Here is a 16334-nt window from a genome sequence, read left to right as displayed (position 1 = left end):
CAATTATAACCTTTTGAAGTATAAGTTGAAGTTACCCTTGATTGATGGACTGTAGAATGGATGTTGTGTTAGCAATCATAAAAACAACATTAATCTCCTTGTACATCATCTCCACCAGAACTCTTGGGTGACCAGGTGCATTGTAAATAAGCAGTAATATTTTGAAAAGATTCTTTTATTCTGAGCAGTGTGTCTCAACAGTGTCTTAAAATATTCACTAAACCTTGGTGTAAACAGACGTGCTGTCATCCAGACTTTGCATTTATAAGGCACAGGCAGAGTAGATCTATGATAATTTTTAAGGGCCCTAGAAATTTTGAAATGGTAAATTAGTATTAACTTCAACTAGCAATCATCAGGTGCATTAATCCCCAACAAGAGACTCAGCCTGTCCTTTGAGCTTTGAAACCAGGCATTACCTTCTCCACCCTGCTTATGAAAGTCCTAGGTGACATCTTTCAATGGAAGGCTATTTTTATCCACATGGAAAACCTGTTGTTTAGTGTAGCCACCTATATTACTTCTCTTAGTCAATCGTTGAGATAACTTGTTACAGTTTCTACTTTGTTACTTAACTTTACACTCTTATGTGATGGATATAGCTTCTTTCCTTAAACCTCATGAACCAACCTCTGCCAGCTTCAGGGTCTTCTGCAGTCTCCTCACCTCTCTCAGCTTCCATAGAATTGCAAAGAATTGGTTCTTTTCTATGGATGAGGCTTTGGTTTAAGGAAATGTATGGTTGGTTTGATCTTCTATCCAGATCACTAAAACTTTCTCCACATCAGCAATTAAGTCCATTTTGATTCCTTGTGAAGCAAGTATTTTTAATATCCTTCAAGAACTTCTCCTTTGCATTCAAAACTTGGCTTACATTTTAGTGTAAGACTCCTGTCTTTTGGCCTATCTCAGCCTTCAACATGCTTTCCATACAAAGCTTAATAATTTCTAGCTTTTCACTTAAAGTGAGAAACACGAGACTCTTCCTTTAACTTGAACACTTAGAGGTCATTGCAGGGTTATTAATTGGCCATATTTCAATGTTGTTATGTCTCAGGGAATAGGGAGGCCTGAGAAGAGGGAGAAAGAGAAACAGCTCACCAGTGGAACAGTCAGAGCATACACAATTAAGTTTATTGTCTTAAATGGGCATGGTTCATGACACTCCCCAAAATTGCAATAGTAACATCAAAAACCACTCAAAGCGGATCACCATAACAAATATAATAATAAATAAAAAGTTTGAAATACTTCAAGAATTATCAAAATGTGACACAGATACTGTTGGAAAAATGATGCTGATAGACTTGCCTCATGTAGGGTTACCACCTTCAGTTTGTACAAAATGTAATCTCTGCAAAGTGCAGTGAAGTGAAGCACAATAAACTAAGGTGTGCTCATATTTCTTCCAAACCTAAGATCTGCTGGCATTCAGGAAAATAGATAGATACAGTTTTCACAAATCAACAAGAAAATGAGGTACACTTGTGGCTTTGAATATTTTAATACAGGTCAATATTTAAGTAAGAAATATTTGGACCATACATAACCAATAAAGGCATGTTTTCTAACCCACAAAAGTCTTAGATAAAGTTGCTGAGTTGGAGGGAAGTGGGAGTTGAGATAAAAGGAATGCTGTAAGGGAGAGAGATCCTGAGACTCATGATGGGCATATGGATGTGAAAAAATCAAGACATGAAAGAAGTTTACTGTTCCCTATAGCAGTAGCTAGTCACACATGTGTACATTCCCCAATATGAAAGTGAGCTTTTAGAGTCCTAGTTGGATGATGTGTTTTTAGGAAATTATTTCCCAATACCTACTTGTCTTTTCTTATTTGGGTCTGAATGGAAATTGAAAATTTTTAGTAAAAATTCACAGTTGTATATCTTAGCTCTATTAACTGTCATATAATTGAGCTAGTCCCTGTGATATAACTTTATTCTCTGGAATCCCATATAAATAGCAATAACAAAGACATTGTTCTGGAAAGAACAAAATAGTTCTGGAAAATACTGCAAATTTAGTTTACCCTAGTAAGTATTATGCTATAATATGATTAATTTTTGTTATTTGTTATTTTCTTATTGATACTTTTGTCCAATTAACTTATTCCAAATCCTGGGGAATTCAAAAAGTGTGTGTGTGTGTGTAAGAATTGTTCTCTCTAGCATCTTTTCTTATCTGTTGTTTTTATTAAGCATAATAATTGAATCTTTAAAAACAAAATCACTAGTCATGGATGAATCATAGCATTAACCAAGGCATAATAAGATATAGATAAGTGATATAATGGTGATAATTTCAATCACGTTTAGAAATATCTTTTCTAGCTTTTTGTCTTTAGAGTATTAAAAGTAAAGTAAACTTTGGACATCCCATAAAAGTTACAGAATTATTAAAATACAATAGATTCATAAGAGTTGATTAGGAACTAGTCACTATAATGAAATTGATATGTCATAGCTTCTGTTTATTTTATGTCTTGTATTTAATTGTCTCTTTGTCTACAAGCACCAGAGAGCTTGATGTTTTGCTTTCTGTGGACCCCAGGGTTTCAGAAAGTCCTACTACCAATATAGTCAAACCTACTCTAGGGATACACAATATAGCACTGAGTAGTAACTAATAAATATCTGTTACGTAAATCAATAAGTGGCTTTATTTTTCATGTTTGCCAACATGGGATTTAGGCATCTATCTGTATATTATATAATACACTGTTACCATTAAAATATCTATCTAATGCAAGTAAAAATAGGAAGATAGTTCAGAGCATTTGGTTTGCCTTTCAGGATTGTGAAACTCAGGCAAACACATGCTGTAATCCTGCGACATGTACACTGAAAGCTGGCTCAGTTTGTGATACTGGTAAATGCTGTTCAAATTGCCAAGTAAGAGTCTTTTTCAATTTTCTAATTGCCTATGTGAACAAAGTCATCTTCTTAATAATATTTATATGTTCACATTCTGCTTTATTCAATGCCATTTACTTTGCCCCATCAGTATTCGGCAATAGGAAAAATATGTAGGCCTCCCACTGATGAATGCGATCTCCCTGAATTCTGCAATGGATCATCTGCGATGTGCCAAGACAACTTTTATGCTCAGAATGGGCATCCATGTGGAGATAACCAATGGCTCTGTCTGAATGGAACTTGTATGAGTGGGATAAAACAATGTACAGCTGTATTTGGTGAAGGTATTTATCATAATTTGATTTCCCATATATGTGTTTTTCTGGACACCAAAAAAAAATAGAAATTGATAACATAATTGTGATTTTAAAAAATAATGTGATTTTTTAGTATAAATATTTTAAAGGATTACAGAAAGAAGAAATACTGTTAGAAAAAAATCAGACAAGTTGTCTTTTTTTTTTTTTAAGATTTTGTTTATTTATTTGACAGAGTAGGCAGAGAGGCAGGCAGAGAGAGAGAGAGAGGGTGAAGCAGGCTCCCTGCTGAGCAGAGAGCCCGATGCGGGCCTCGATCCCAGGACCCTGGGATCATGACCTGAGCCAAAGGCAGAGGCTTTAACCCACTGAGCCACCCAGGGCGCCCCAGACAAGTTGTCTTGAGTTAGAGCTATGAATTGTTTCCACAGAATAATAAAGGGAAACATTCAAAATCCATGGGATCTTCATTTGAGAAAGAAGAAAGCAGACTGGACATAAATTACGTTTTGCTCACTTGCGCCATATTCACAGTTTTCTTAGTAAACATAAAATAAGCACATATGGGTATGGACATTAAAGGCCATGAATGTAAGTTGGCATATGAGTGCAATTTAAATCATACATGCAGATACACACAACCAGATACACGCATTTGAACCTGGGAACTGCAAAAAAAGCTTATGAAAATCCCTAAAAGGGGTCATGAAGATCCAGTAACTATGAAATAATTGAAAGATGATGTGCACCAAGGTTGAAAGCAAAAAGGAAAGCCATGGTACAAAATATACACAGAATCATTTGCTGAAGTAGATGGAGACAGCAGAAATGACAGCAGCATGTTATGTCTCTATCAGGAGAAGCAAGAGCAATTGACAGAGGAAATATTCAGGATACTCATAAAAATAGCTGGGTGGGGGGCGCCTGGGTGGCTCAGTGGGTTAAAGCCTATGTCTTTGGCTCAGGTCATGATCCCGGGGTCCTGGGATCGAGCCCCGCATCGGGCTCTTTGCTCAGCGGGGAGCCTGTTTCCCCCTCTCTCTCTGCCTGCCTCTCTGCCTCCTTGTGATCACTGTCTGTCAAATGAATAAATAAATTCTATAAAAAAATAGCTGGGTGGGTCAAACTTTTCTTAATGGTAACAGGTAAATGCCTACTCTAATTTCTGTGTAAAAAGGAGTTGCAAAGTGTTTATCAACTCCCAAAATACACATAGAATGAATATTGGTTTGAAGAAAGGCAACACAAAGATACAAGAAAAGAAACATATAATGGTGAAGTGCTCTCCCAAGGAACTGGGTGATTTGAACCACAAAGAAAATTTTGAAGAAAGATATCTCTATCTCTCCATCTCTCCCTTTATTATCTATCTGTCATCTATTATTTATCTATTATCTATCTATCTAATCTGTCATCTAATATATCATCTATCAATTATCATCTAGATCTACCTATCTCTTATCTATCTCTATCATCTCTATCTTTTCTTTTCTTTTTTTTTTTTTTAAGATTTCTATTTATTTATTTGACAGACAGAGAGCACAATTAGGCAGAGAAGCAGGCAGAGAGAGAGGATGAAGCAGGCTCCCTGCTGAGCAGAGAGCCCAATATGGGGCTCGATCCCAGGACCCTGGGATCATGACCTGAGCCAAAGGCTGAGGCTTTAACCCACTGAGCCACCCAGGCGCCCCCATCTCTATCTTTCATCTACATGATTTATCTATATCTACCTATACATATATATAGATAAATAGAAAAAGAAAGAAAGAGAAAGGAAAAGAAAATCCTGATTTGAAAGGTATACTTGTTAAAATGTAAAAATAAGCATATTGGTTAGATCATTGAAATGGTAGAACTTAAGCTGGCAGGTAGAATTGCAAATTTCACCCAATGTTAAATAGGTAGATACTCAAAAAAAAAAATATGAAAGCACACATTTGAACACCTGTAATTTGCTTTCCAAATTTATTTCTGTAGAAACTGGTTGTGAATGATGTCTAAAAAAAAGGGATTCTAAGCCAGGAGATGGAAGAATTAAATGAGAAGAAATAATCATCATAGAAATTAGCAGAATTCATTTTTTGGCTAATGTACATATCTCTTAAAATTTATATATTTTAAAATATAAAGAATAGTATGAAATGGAGATATTAATATGTCAAAAATGTTAAACTCTAGAAGAAGAATAATAGAAAAAATAGTTTCACCAAGGGGAAAAAAAAAACCTGAAACAAAACTCAATTATTCCAATAAAATGTAGCACAAAGTGGAATTAAAAATCGGCATAAGTCAAGTATTAATTTTATAATTTAAGACAGTTATAATAAAAATAAGGTGAAACTGCAAGCTCATAAAGGAGAAAAACGAAAACAATAAAAATACATGATTAATTCCAAAGATGATAAGAACAGAGTTTAAAAAGGACATAAGACAATAAATTCTAAGACAGCTAATTTACATTTAAATATTTAGCTGTTACATTAAATTAAAAACCTGTATTAAATAATGAATTTAGGGAAAGTTTTTAGCAAGTAGTGACAGATGTAACTGTGAGAAAATAACTAGAAAAATTAAGATATATTTTATTGGTCTATTATAAAAAGCATTAGACTAATAAAACCAAAGCCAACTAATTGTTTAAATTATAACGGGAGAGAAATTTTGCACATTTCATTTATGTTAGACAGTTGTTTTTGCTAGAGAATTTGGAGATTTTGAAAGTTGAAGATCAAGCTTGGATTAGGCAGAGATCTTCTAATAGAAAGAAAAAAAGAAAAATTTTAGCAGTTAAATTTAAGGGTACTGGGGCGCCTGGGTGGCTCAGCGGTTTAAAGCCTCTACCTTTGGCTCAGGTCATGATCCCAGGGTCCTGGGATCGAGCCCCAAATTGGGCTCTCTGCTCAGCAGGGAGCCTGCTTCCTCCTCTCTCTGCCTGTCTCTCTGCCTACTTGTGATCTCTGTCAAATAAATAAATAAAATCTTTAAAAAAAAATTTAAGGGGACTATCAAAACCATAGAAAATTTTTTCTATGAGACATTTTTGAAGCTCTGAAGCTGCTCAACAATTTGATTAACCAGGTTAAGAACATTAAAAAAGCATTATGAATTTCCCTGCAGTCACAAGATAATCAAAGACCAAATTGTGGAAGAAGCTTGCTCCAGAAAATCTTAGTCTTCTGAAAGATTTCACTACAGTTTGAAGTGCCTATGTTAGTAGGCTAGAAAGCTATTCTGAGAGTCTCTAAATGGTAAGAATTTATCTTAGGCAGACTTACAGTGAAAACAAATATTGATAAGGCTTTAAATCAGTAGCTTACATGGGTCACACCAAAGACAATGAAGCAGATCCAGAAAAAAACTGTACATCAGACCTGGCCCATTTAATTGCCTGATTAGATTTCAGCGATCATTACCTCACCAGATCTGCCTAACTCAGTAAAGTGTCATTAAGAAGATAAAATAGATAACAGAAAGCAGCAATATTTAAAGAGATAAAACCAATAATTTTCAAAATGAAAGTTAATCCCACAAATTCAAGATGCTCTATGAATCTTAAGAAGAATGTCTTTAAAAAAAAAAACACATAAAGTAGTCATAGCAAAACTACAAAAAATGAAAAGATGAAAATAAAACATCTAGAGTGGGAGAAAAAGACACAATAACTTTTAAAAAGCAAGTGTGAGTCAGATTTCTTGTCAACAATTACAGAAGACACTTCTAAAGACACTTCTAAAGAACTAAAAGAAATATTTGCCCACCCAGAATTCTGTAATGAGCAAAAATACAAAATCTTTTCAATAAATGTGCTTGAACAAGTATATGTTCACAGGCAAAAGAATGAATTTGAACCCTTACCTCATACCAAACAGAAAAATTAACTTAAAATGTATTGTAGACCTAAATGTAAGAGCTAAAGCTATAAAACTTTTAGAAAAAAAATATGCATAAATCTTAGTGATCTTGGGTTAGGCAATGTTTTCTTAGGTAAGGTACCTAGAGCCCTGATATGAGGAAGTGGTGATGCAACAGGGGGCTTAAGTGGGTAGGAGAAGAATAAATGAAACAAGATGGGATTGGGAGGGAGACAAACCATAAGTGACTCTTTTTTTTTTTTTTAAAGATGTCTCTTTTTTTTTTTTTTAAAGATTTTATTTATTTATTTGACAGAGAGAGATCACAAGTAGGCAGAGAGGCAGGCAGAGAGAGAGGAGGAAGCAGGCTCCCTGCTGAGCAGAGTGCCCGATGCGGGACTTGATCCCAGCACCCCGAGATCATGACCTGAGCTGAAGGCAGCGGCTTAACCCACTGAGCCACCCAGGTGCCCCCATAAGTGACTCTTAATCTCACAAAACAAACTGAGGGTTGCTGGGGGGAGGGGTTTGGGGGAAGGGGGTGGGATTATGGACATTGGGGAGGGTATGTGCTTTGGTGAGTGCTGTGAAGTGTGTAAACCTGGTGATTCACAGACCTGTACCCCTGGGGATAAAAATATATGTTTATAAAAAATAAAAAATTAAAAAAAAAAAGATAATGTAGTTTAACAAATAAGGAAAAAAATTGAATAGACATTACTGGAAAAAAAGATAGTCACTAAGATATGCTATAATTAAAAGACAATAGCAATTTTTGTGAGGTTATGGCAAGATCCGAACTCATGAATTGCTAGATAGAAAATGGTACAGTTGCTTTAGAAAGCAATTTGGGAGTTCCTCAAAATGTTGAACATAACCATTTAATCCTTGATGTGTGTACCCAAGAGAACTGAAAACATGTCCCCACAAAACCTTAAGTACAAATGCTCAACATACCATTATTCATAATAGCCAAAATGTAGAAACAACCCAAATGTCCATCAACTGATGAATGAGTGAACAAAATGCAGAATTTTACTTAGTTAATAAAAATGAGGTGATGATATTTACCAAATATGAATAAATATCGAAAACCTACGCTAAGCTAAGAGAGCAGGTCACAAAAGACCACAGATTCTGATTCCAACTATATTTAACTTACAGAATAGGCAAATATATAAAGACAGAAAGTAAATTAATTGTTGCCTGAGGCTAAGGGAGGGAAGGAGAGCATATATGTAATTGTGTGTGTGTTGTTTGACATATATCCAGTTTAATACTACTGCCTATTGATGATCAATCACCTTTACTAACCAATTTAATACTCTTGAATGCACAGCCATGCAGGTATCTACTAAAAATTGTCTGTTTGGTTGATTGATTGGTTGTTTTTAAACCCAAAACTGTCAATGTTTCTCATGCCCTTGGTTTATTTTTCTCTATCTTGCCAATCTTATGCTATTTTAATTTATCTCCCTTTATAATTATTTTAATATCTCAAAAATAAGCCATCCTAGCTTTTGTATCTTCTTCACACATGTTGACATAACTTTCCTTAAGAACAGATTAATGAATTTAAGAACCAGATTAATATGTTAACTCATGCTTAAGTTTAGTTTGAATTGATATCCATGTGTGAAGTGGTATCTTGTGGTATTGATTTGAATTTACCTAAAGATTAGTGATGAACATTTTTTTCATGTACTTATTGACCATTTGTACTTGTTTGGAGAAATATCTATTTATATCCTTTAGCCATTTATTTTAATTAGTTTTTTTTATTATTGAGTTGTAATAGTTCTTTATATAATCTGTATTCAGTTTATTGTTAAATTCATGTTTTTTTTAAATTTTTTATTTTTTATAAACATATATTTTTATCCCCAGGGGTACAGGTCGGTGAATCACCAGGTTTACACACTTCACAGCACTCACCAAAGCACATACCCTCCCCAATGTCCATAATCCCACCCCCTTCTCCCAAACTCCCTCCCCCCAGCAACCCTCAGTTTGTTTTGTGAGATTAAGAGTCACTTATGGTTTGTCTCCCTCCCAATCCCATCTTGTTTCATTGATTCTTCTCCTACCCACTTAAGCCCCCATATTGCATCACCACTTCCTCATATCAGGGAGATCATATGATAGTTGTCTTTCTCTGCTTAACTTATTTCGCTAAGCATGATACGCTCTAGTTCCATCCATGTTGTCGCAAATGGCAAGATTTCATTTCTTTTGATGGCTGCATAGTATTCCATTGTGTATATATACCACATCTTCTTGATCCATTCATCTATTGATGGACATCTAGGTTCTTTCCATAGTTTGGCTATTGTGGACATTGCTGCTATAAACATTCGGGTGCACGTGCCCCTTTGGATCACTACGTTTGTATCTTTAGGGTAAATACCCAATAGTGCAATTGCTGGGTCATAGGGCAGTTCTATTTTCAACATTTTGAGGAACCTCCATGCTGTTTTCCAGAGTGGCTGCACCAGCTTGCATTCCCACCAACAGTGTAGGAGGGTTCCCCTTTCTCCGCATCCTCGCCAGCATTTGTCATTTCCTGACTTATTTTAGCCATTCTGACTGGTGTGAGGTGATATCACATTATGGTTTTGATTTGTATTTCCCTGATGCCGAGTGATATGGAGCACTTTTTCATGTGTCTGTTGGCCATCTGGATGTCTTCTTTGCAGAAATGTCTTTTCATGTCCTCTGCCCATTTCTTGATTGGATTATTTGTTCTTTGGGTGTTGAGTTTGCTAAGTTCTTTATAGATTTTGGACACTAGTCCTTTATCTGATATGTCGTTTGCAAATATCTTCTCCCATTCTGTCAGTTGTCTTTTGATTTTGTTAACTGTTTCCTTTACTGTGCAAAAGCCTTTGATCTTGATGAAATCCCAATAGTTCATTTTTGCCCTTGCTTCCCTTGCCTTTGGCGTTGTTCCTAGGAAGATGTTGCTGCGGCTGAGGTCGAAGAGGTTGCTGCCTGTGTTCTCCTCAAGGATTTTGATGGATTCCTTTCGCATGTTGAGGTCCTTCATCCATTTTGAGTCTATTTTCGTGTGTGGTGTAAGGAAATGGTCCAATTTCATTTTTCTGCATGTGGCTGTCCAATTTTCCCAGCACCATTTATTGAAGTAGCTGTCTTTTTTCCATTGGACATTCTTTCCTGCTTTGTCGAAGATTAGTTGACTGTAGAGTTGAGGGTCTATTTCTGGGATCTCTATTCTGTTCCATTGATCTATGTGTCTGTTTTTGTGCCAGTACCATGCTGTCTTGATGATGACAGCTTTGTAATAGAGCTTGAAGTCCGGAATTGTGATGCCACCAACGTTGGCTTTCTTTTTCAATATCCCTTTGGCTATTCGAGGTCTTTTCTGGTTCCATATAAATTTTAGAATTATTTGTTCCATTTCTTTGAAAAAGATGGATGGTACTTTGATAGGAATTGCATTAAATGTGTAGATTGCTTTAGGTAGCATAGACATTTTCACAAAATTTTTTCTTCCAATCCAGGAGCATGGAACATTTTTCCATTTCTTTGTGTCTTCCTCAATTTCTTTTATGAGTACTTTATAGTTTTCTGAGTATAGATTCTGTGCCTCTTTGGTTAGGTTTATTCCTAGGTATCTTATGGTTTGGGGTGCAATTGTAAATGGGATTGACTCTTAATTTCTCTTTCTTCTGTCTTGCTGTTGGTGTAGAGAAATGCAACTGATTTCTGTGCATTGATTTTATATCCTGACACTTTACTGAATTCCTGTACAAGTTCTAGCAGTTTTGGAGTGGAGTCTTTTGGGTTTTCCACATATAGTATCATATCATCTGCGAAGAGTGATAATTTGACTTCTTCTTTGCCGATTTGGATGCCTTTAATTTCTTTTGTTGTCTGATTGCTGAGGCTAGGACCTCTAGTACTATGTTGAATAGCAGTGGTGATAATGGACATCCCTGCCGTGTTCCTGACCTTAGCGGAAAAGCTTTCAGTTTTTCTCCATTGAGAATGATATTTGTGGTGGGTTTTTCATAGATGGCTTTGATGATATTGAGGTATGTGCCCTCTATCCCTACACTTTGAAGAGTTTTGATCAGGAAGGGATGCTGTACTTTGTCAAATGCTTTTTCAGCATCTATTGAGAGTATCATATGGTTCTTGTTCTTTCTTTTATTGATGTGTTGTATCACATTGACTGATTGGCGGATGTTGAACCAACCTTGCAGCCCTGGAATAAATCCCACTTGGTCGTGGTGAATAATCCTTTTAATGTACTGTTGAATCCTATTGGCTAGTATTTTGTTGAGTATTTTCGCATCTGTGTTCATCAAGGATATTGGTCTATAGCTCTCTTTTTTTGATGGGATCCTTGTCTGGTTTTGGGATCAAGGTGATGCTGGCCTCATAAAATGAGTTTGGAAGTTTTCCTTCCATTTCTATTTTTTGGAACAGTTTCAGGAGAATAGGAATTAGTTCTTCTTTAAATGTTTGGTAGAATTCCCCCGGGAAGCCGTCTGGCCCTGGGCTTTTGTTTGTTTGGAGATTTTTAATGACTGTTTCTATCTCCTTACTGGTTATGGGTCTGTTCAGGCTTTCTATTTCTTCCTGGTTCAGTTGTGGTACTTTATATGTTTCTAGGAATGCATCCATTTCTTCCAGATTGTCAAATTAGTTGGCGTAGAGTTGCTCATAGTATGTTCTTATAATAGTTTGTATTTCTTTGGTGTTAGTTGTGATCTCTCCTCTTTCATTCATGATTTTATTTATTTGGGTCCTTTCTCTTTTCTTTTTGATACATCGGGTCAGGGGTTTATCAATTTTATTAATTCTTTCAAAGAACCAGCTCCTAGTTTCGTTGATTTTTTCTATTGTTTTTTTGGTTTCTATTTCATTGATTTCTGCTCTGATCTTTATGATTTCTCTTCTCCTGCTGGGCTTAGGGTTTCTTTCTTGTTCTTTCTCCAGCTCCTTTAGGTGTAGGGTTAGGTTGTGTACCTGAGACCTTTCTTGTTTCTTGAGAAAGGCTTGTACCATTATATATTTTCCTCTCAGGACTGCCTTTGCTGTGTCCCACAGATTTTGAACCGTTTATTTTCATTAGCATTTGTTTCCTTGATTTTTTTCAATTCTTCTTTAATTTCCCGGTTGACCCATTCATTCTTTAGAAGGATGCTGTTTAGTCTCCATGTATTTGGGTTCTTTCCAAACTTCCTTTTGTGGTTGAGTTCTAGCTTTAGAGCATTGTGGTCTGAAAATATGCAGGGAATGATCCCAATCTTTTGATACCGGTTGAGTCCTGATTTAGGACCGAGGATGTGATCTATTCTGGAGAATGTTCCATGTGCACTAGAGAAGAATGTGTATTCTGTTGCTTTGGGATGAAATGTTCTGAATATATCTGTGATGTCCATCTGGTCCAGTGTGTCGTTTAAGGCCTTTATTTCCTTGTTGATCTTTTGCTTGGATGATCTGTCCATTTCAGTGAGGGGAGTGTTAAAGTCCCCTACTATTATTGTATTATTGTTGATGTGTTTCTTTGATTTTGTTATTAATTGGTTTATATAGTTGGCTGCTCCCACGTTGGGGGCATAGATATTTATTTTTAAATCTTCTTGTTGGACAGACCCTTTGAGTATGATATAGTGTCCTTCCTCATCTCTTATTATAGTCTTTGGCTTAAAATCTAATTGATCTGATATAAGGATTGCCACTCCTGCTTTCTTCTGATGTCCATTAGCATGGTAAATTCTTTTCCACCCCCTCACTTTAAAACTGGAGGTGTCTTCGGGCTTAAAATGAGTCTCTTAGAGGCAACATACAGATGGGTTTTGTTTTTTTATCCATTCTAATACCCTGTGTCTTTTGACAGGGGCATTTAGCCCATTAACATTCAGGGTAACTATTGAGAGATATGAATTTAGTGCCATTGTATTGCCTGTAAGGTGACTGTTACTGTATATGGTCTCTGTTCCTTTCTGATCTACCACTTGTAGGCTCTCTCTTTGCTTAGAGGACCCCTTTCAATATTTCCTGTAGAGCTGGTTTGGTGTTTGCAAATTCTTTCAGTTTTTGTTTGTCCTGGAAGCTTTTAATCTCTCCTATTTTCAATGATAGCCTGGCTGGATATAGTATTCTTGGCTGCATGGTTTTCTCGTTTAGTGCTCTGAAAATATCATGCCAGCTCTTTCTGGCCTGCCAGGTCTCTGTGGATAAGTCAGCTGCCAATCTAATATTTTTACCATTGTATGTTACAGACTTCTTTTCCTGGGCTGCTTTCAGGATTTTCTGTCACTGAGACTTGTAAATTTTACTATTAGGTGATGGGGTGTGGGCCTATTCTTATTGATTTTGAGGGGCGTTCTCTGAACCTCCTGAATTTTGATGCTCGTTCCCTTTGCCATATTAGGGAAATTCTCCCCAATAATTCTCTCCAGTATACCTTCTGCTCCCCTTTCTCTTTCTTCTTCTTCTGGAATCCCAATTATTCTAATGTTATTTCATCTTATGGTGTCACTTATCTCTCGAATTCTCCCCTCGTGGTCCAGTAGCTTTTTGTCCCTCTTTTGCTCAGCTTCTTTATTCTCTGTCATTTGGTCTTCTCTATCACTAATTCTTTCTTCTGCCTCATTTATCCTAGCAGTGAGAGCCTCCATTTTTGATTGTACCTCATTAATAGCTTTTTTGATTTCAACTTGCTTAGATTTTAGTTCTTTATTTCTCCAGAAAGGGCTTTTATATCTCTCGAGAGGGTTTCTCTAATATCTTCCATGCCTTTTTCGAGCCCGGCTAGAACCTTGAGAATTGTCATTCTGAACTCTAGATCTGACATATTACCAATGTCTGTATTGATTAGGTTCCTAGCCTTCGGTACTGCCTCTTTTTCTTTTTTTTGTGTTGAATTTTTCTGTCTTGTCATTTTGTTTTTATATGTTTTCCTCTTAAATTTGGGTCTAGAATCCATTTTGCTAACTTCTATATGGTATGAAAAATGGTTCCTACCTAATTCTTTAGCATGCAGATATCCAATTCTTTCAGCATCACTGTTGAAAAGATGATTATTCCTCCATTTAATTGACTTGGCATCTCTGCTGAGAAATCCCTTGATTGAAAAAATAAGGGTTTATTTCTGGGCAAAGTCCACTCTATTGATCTACACATGTATATGCTTATGTCAGTTGCACACTGTCTTGATTACTTTAGGTTTGTAGTTTAGAAATCAAGGATGTGAGCACTTCAACTTTTTTTTCTTTTTAAGATTGTCTTGGATATCTTAGATCTCCCACATTTCTTGAATTTTGAAATCAACTCTCAATTTCTGCAAAAAAAGTCTGCTGTGGAATTTTGATAGTAATTTTGTGTTGAATTTGTACGTCAATTTGAGGTATAATGGTACATCAACTATATTAAGGTTTCCAATCCATAAACATAAAATGTCTTTACAATATTTGTATTTTATTTAGTTAATTGCAATTAAATGTTTTATAGTTTTATAATTATCAGTATACAAACTCTATACTTCTTCTGTTAAATATATTTCTTGATATTCTTTTGATGCTATTATAAATAGGATTTTTAAAAATTTCATTGTTTATTACTAGTATATAGATATCAATTGATTTTGAATATTGAACCTTTATCCTGCAACATTGCTAAAGATCTTTGTAGTTTTAGTAAGTATTTTTAGCAGATTCCTAGAATTTCTATATATCAGAAAATGTTGTAGGAAATGAATATATTTTAATTTCTTAATTTACAATCTATATGCCTTATGATTTTTCTTCTTGGATATTTTTCCTGATTAGTACTTGCAATACAATACTGAGTAGAAGTACTCATCGTATATATTCTGACTTGTTCCCTATCTTACAGGTTGAGCATTGAGTTTTTCATTATTAAGGATGATGTTAACTACAGTTTTTCATAATCCTCTTTATTAGGTTAAGGAAGTTCCACTTCTGTTACTCACTTTAAGTTTTTTTTTTTTTTAATAAATAAATGTTAGATTTTCCTGTTCTTTTCTGTGTTTATTGAAATGACCATTTTTTTTTTCATCTTCTAGTTTATTACAGTACATTACACTCTTTAATTTCCAGCCTTGCATTTCTGGAAAAAAATACCACTTGGTCATGGCATATTACCTCTCTCTCTCTCTCTCTCTCTCTCTATATATATATATATATATATATATATATATATATGGATTGTTGGTTTATACTTGAATGTTTTTCTCACTGTGAAAAAACTACATAACATAAAAGCACTTTTACTATTTTTAAGTGTACGGTTCAGTGTCATTAATGTATTCATGTTACTTTACAAACATTACCATCATCCATCCCCAGAAATTTTTCAATTTTCCAAACTGAAACTCTGTATTTATTAAAGTTGGCTTCACTGTTGATTTTCATGTAAAAATCTTTTTAAAATTTTGATCTATATTTTGTTTTGTTGCCTGGGCTTTTGGCATCATATCCAAGAAATAATCGCCAAATCCAATGTCAAAAAACATTTCCTCTATATTTTCTTCTAAGTATTGTATAGTTTTTAGTATTATGCCTAGAGAAGTTGAATAATTATGTTGTATAACTGCAAGTAATTTAACATTGTGTGTCAACTATACATACAAAAAATATTTTAAAGTGTTTATTTAAATTCCAGTTACTTAACATACAGTGAAATATTAGTTTCAGGTGTACAATTTAGTGATTCGACACTTACATATAACACCCAGTGCTTATCTAATCTCCTTAATCTCCATCATTTTTAAAGAATAATTGTAGCTCTTACATTTGTATCTAATCCATTTTTGTTAATTTTAGAATATCATGTAGGTAAGCATTTCACTTCATTCTTTTGCATATGTATATACAGCTTTCTTAACACCAATTGTTGAAAAGACTGTCTTTTCCAATTGAATGGTTTGGGTGCCTATCTCAAAAATTATTAGCATATATGGAAGGATTTACTTCTGGGGTCTCTATTAGTGTATAAATATCTGTCTTTGTGTTAATATGCAAATACACATTGTTTTGAATACTGTAGCTTTTGTGGTAAGGTTCGAAATCAGGAAGTATAAAACCTCTAAGTTTGTTATCCATTTTCAAGATTGTTTTTTGTATTTGAGGCACTTGAGATTCCATACAGATTTTAAGATGGACTTTTCTATTTCTGCAGAGACATGTTGGTATTTTGATAAGGTTTGCTTTGGAACAGTAGGTCAGTTTGGGTGATATTGCCATCTTAAATAGTTTATCTTCCAAGCCATAAACATGGGATAACCTTCCACTTGTTGGTGTGTTTCCTTTAAT

At 35.0% G+C, this 16334-nt stretch overlaps 1 protein-coding gene across 7 annotated transcripts in view; it reads left to right on the top strand.

Annotated features, from left to right (window-relative positions):
* Positions 1 to 16334, top strand: part of ADAM2 (ADAM metallopeptidase domain 2) — a 168617-nt gene that overhangs the window by 102692 nt on the left and 49591 nt on the right. For all 7 annotated transcript variants that reach the window (XR_004282318.1, XR_004282317.1, XM_032329306.1 and 4 more), the window contains 2 exons: positions 2796 to 2894; positions 3007 to 3202. Coding sequence is in view for 5 of the 7 variants with exons in the window: in XM_032329306.1 (XP_032185197.1) it covers positions 2796 to 2894; positions 3007 to 3202 (295 nt within the window). In the remaining 2 variants the exon portion in view is untranslated. The remainder of the gene's footprint in view (positions 1 to 2795; positions 2895 to 3006; positions 3203 to 16334) is intronic.

This window comes from Mustela erminea, chromosome 21, assembly GCF_009829155.1.
Source record: "Mustela erminea isolate mMusErm1 chromosome 21, mMusErm1.Pri, whole genome shotgun sequence".
NCBI lineage: Eukaryota > Metazoa > Chordata > Mammalia > Carnivora > Mustelidae > Mustela > Mustela erminea.
Note: the sequence above shows the minus strand (reverse complement) of the source record. Positions and strands in the feature narration are given on the sequence as shown.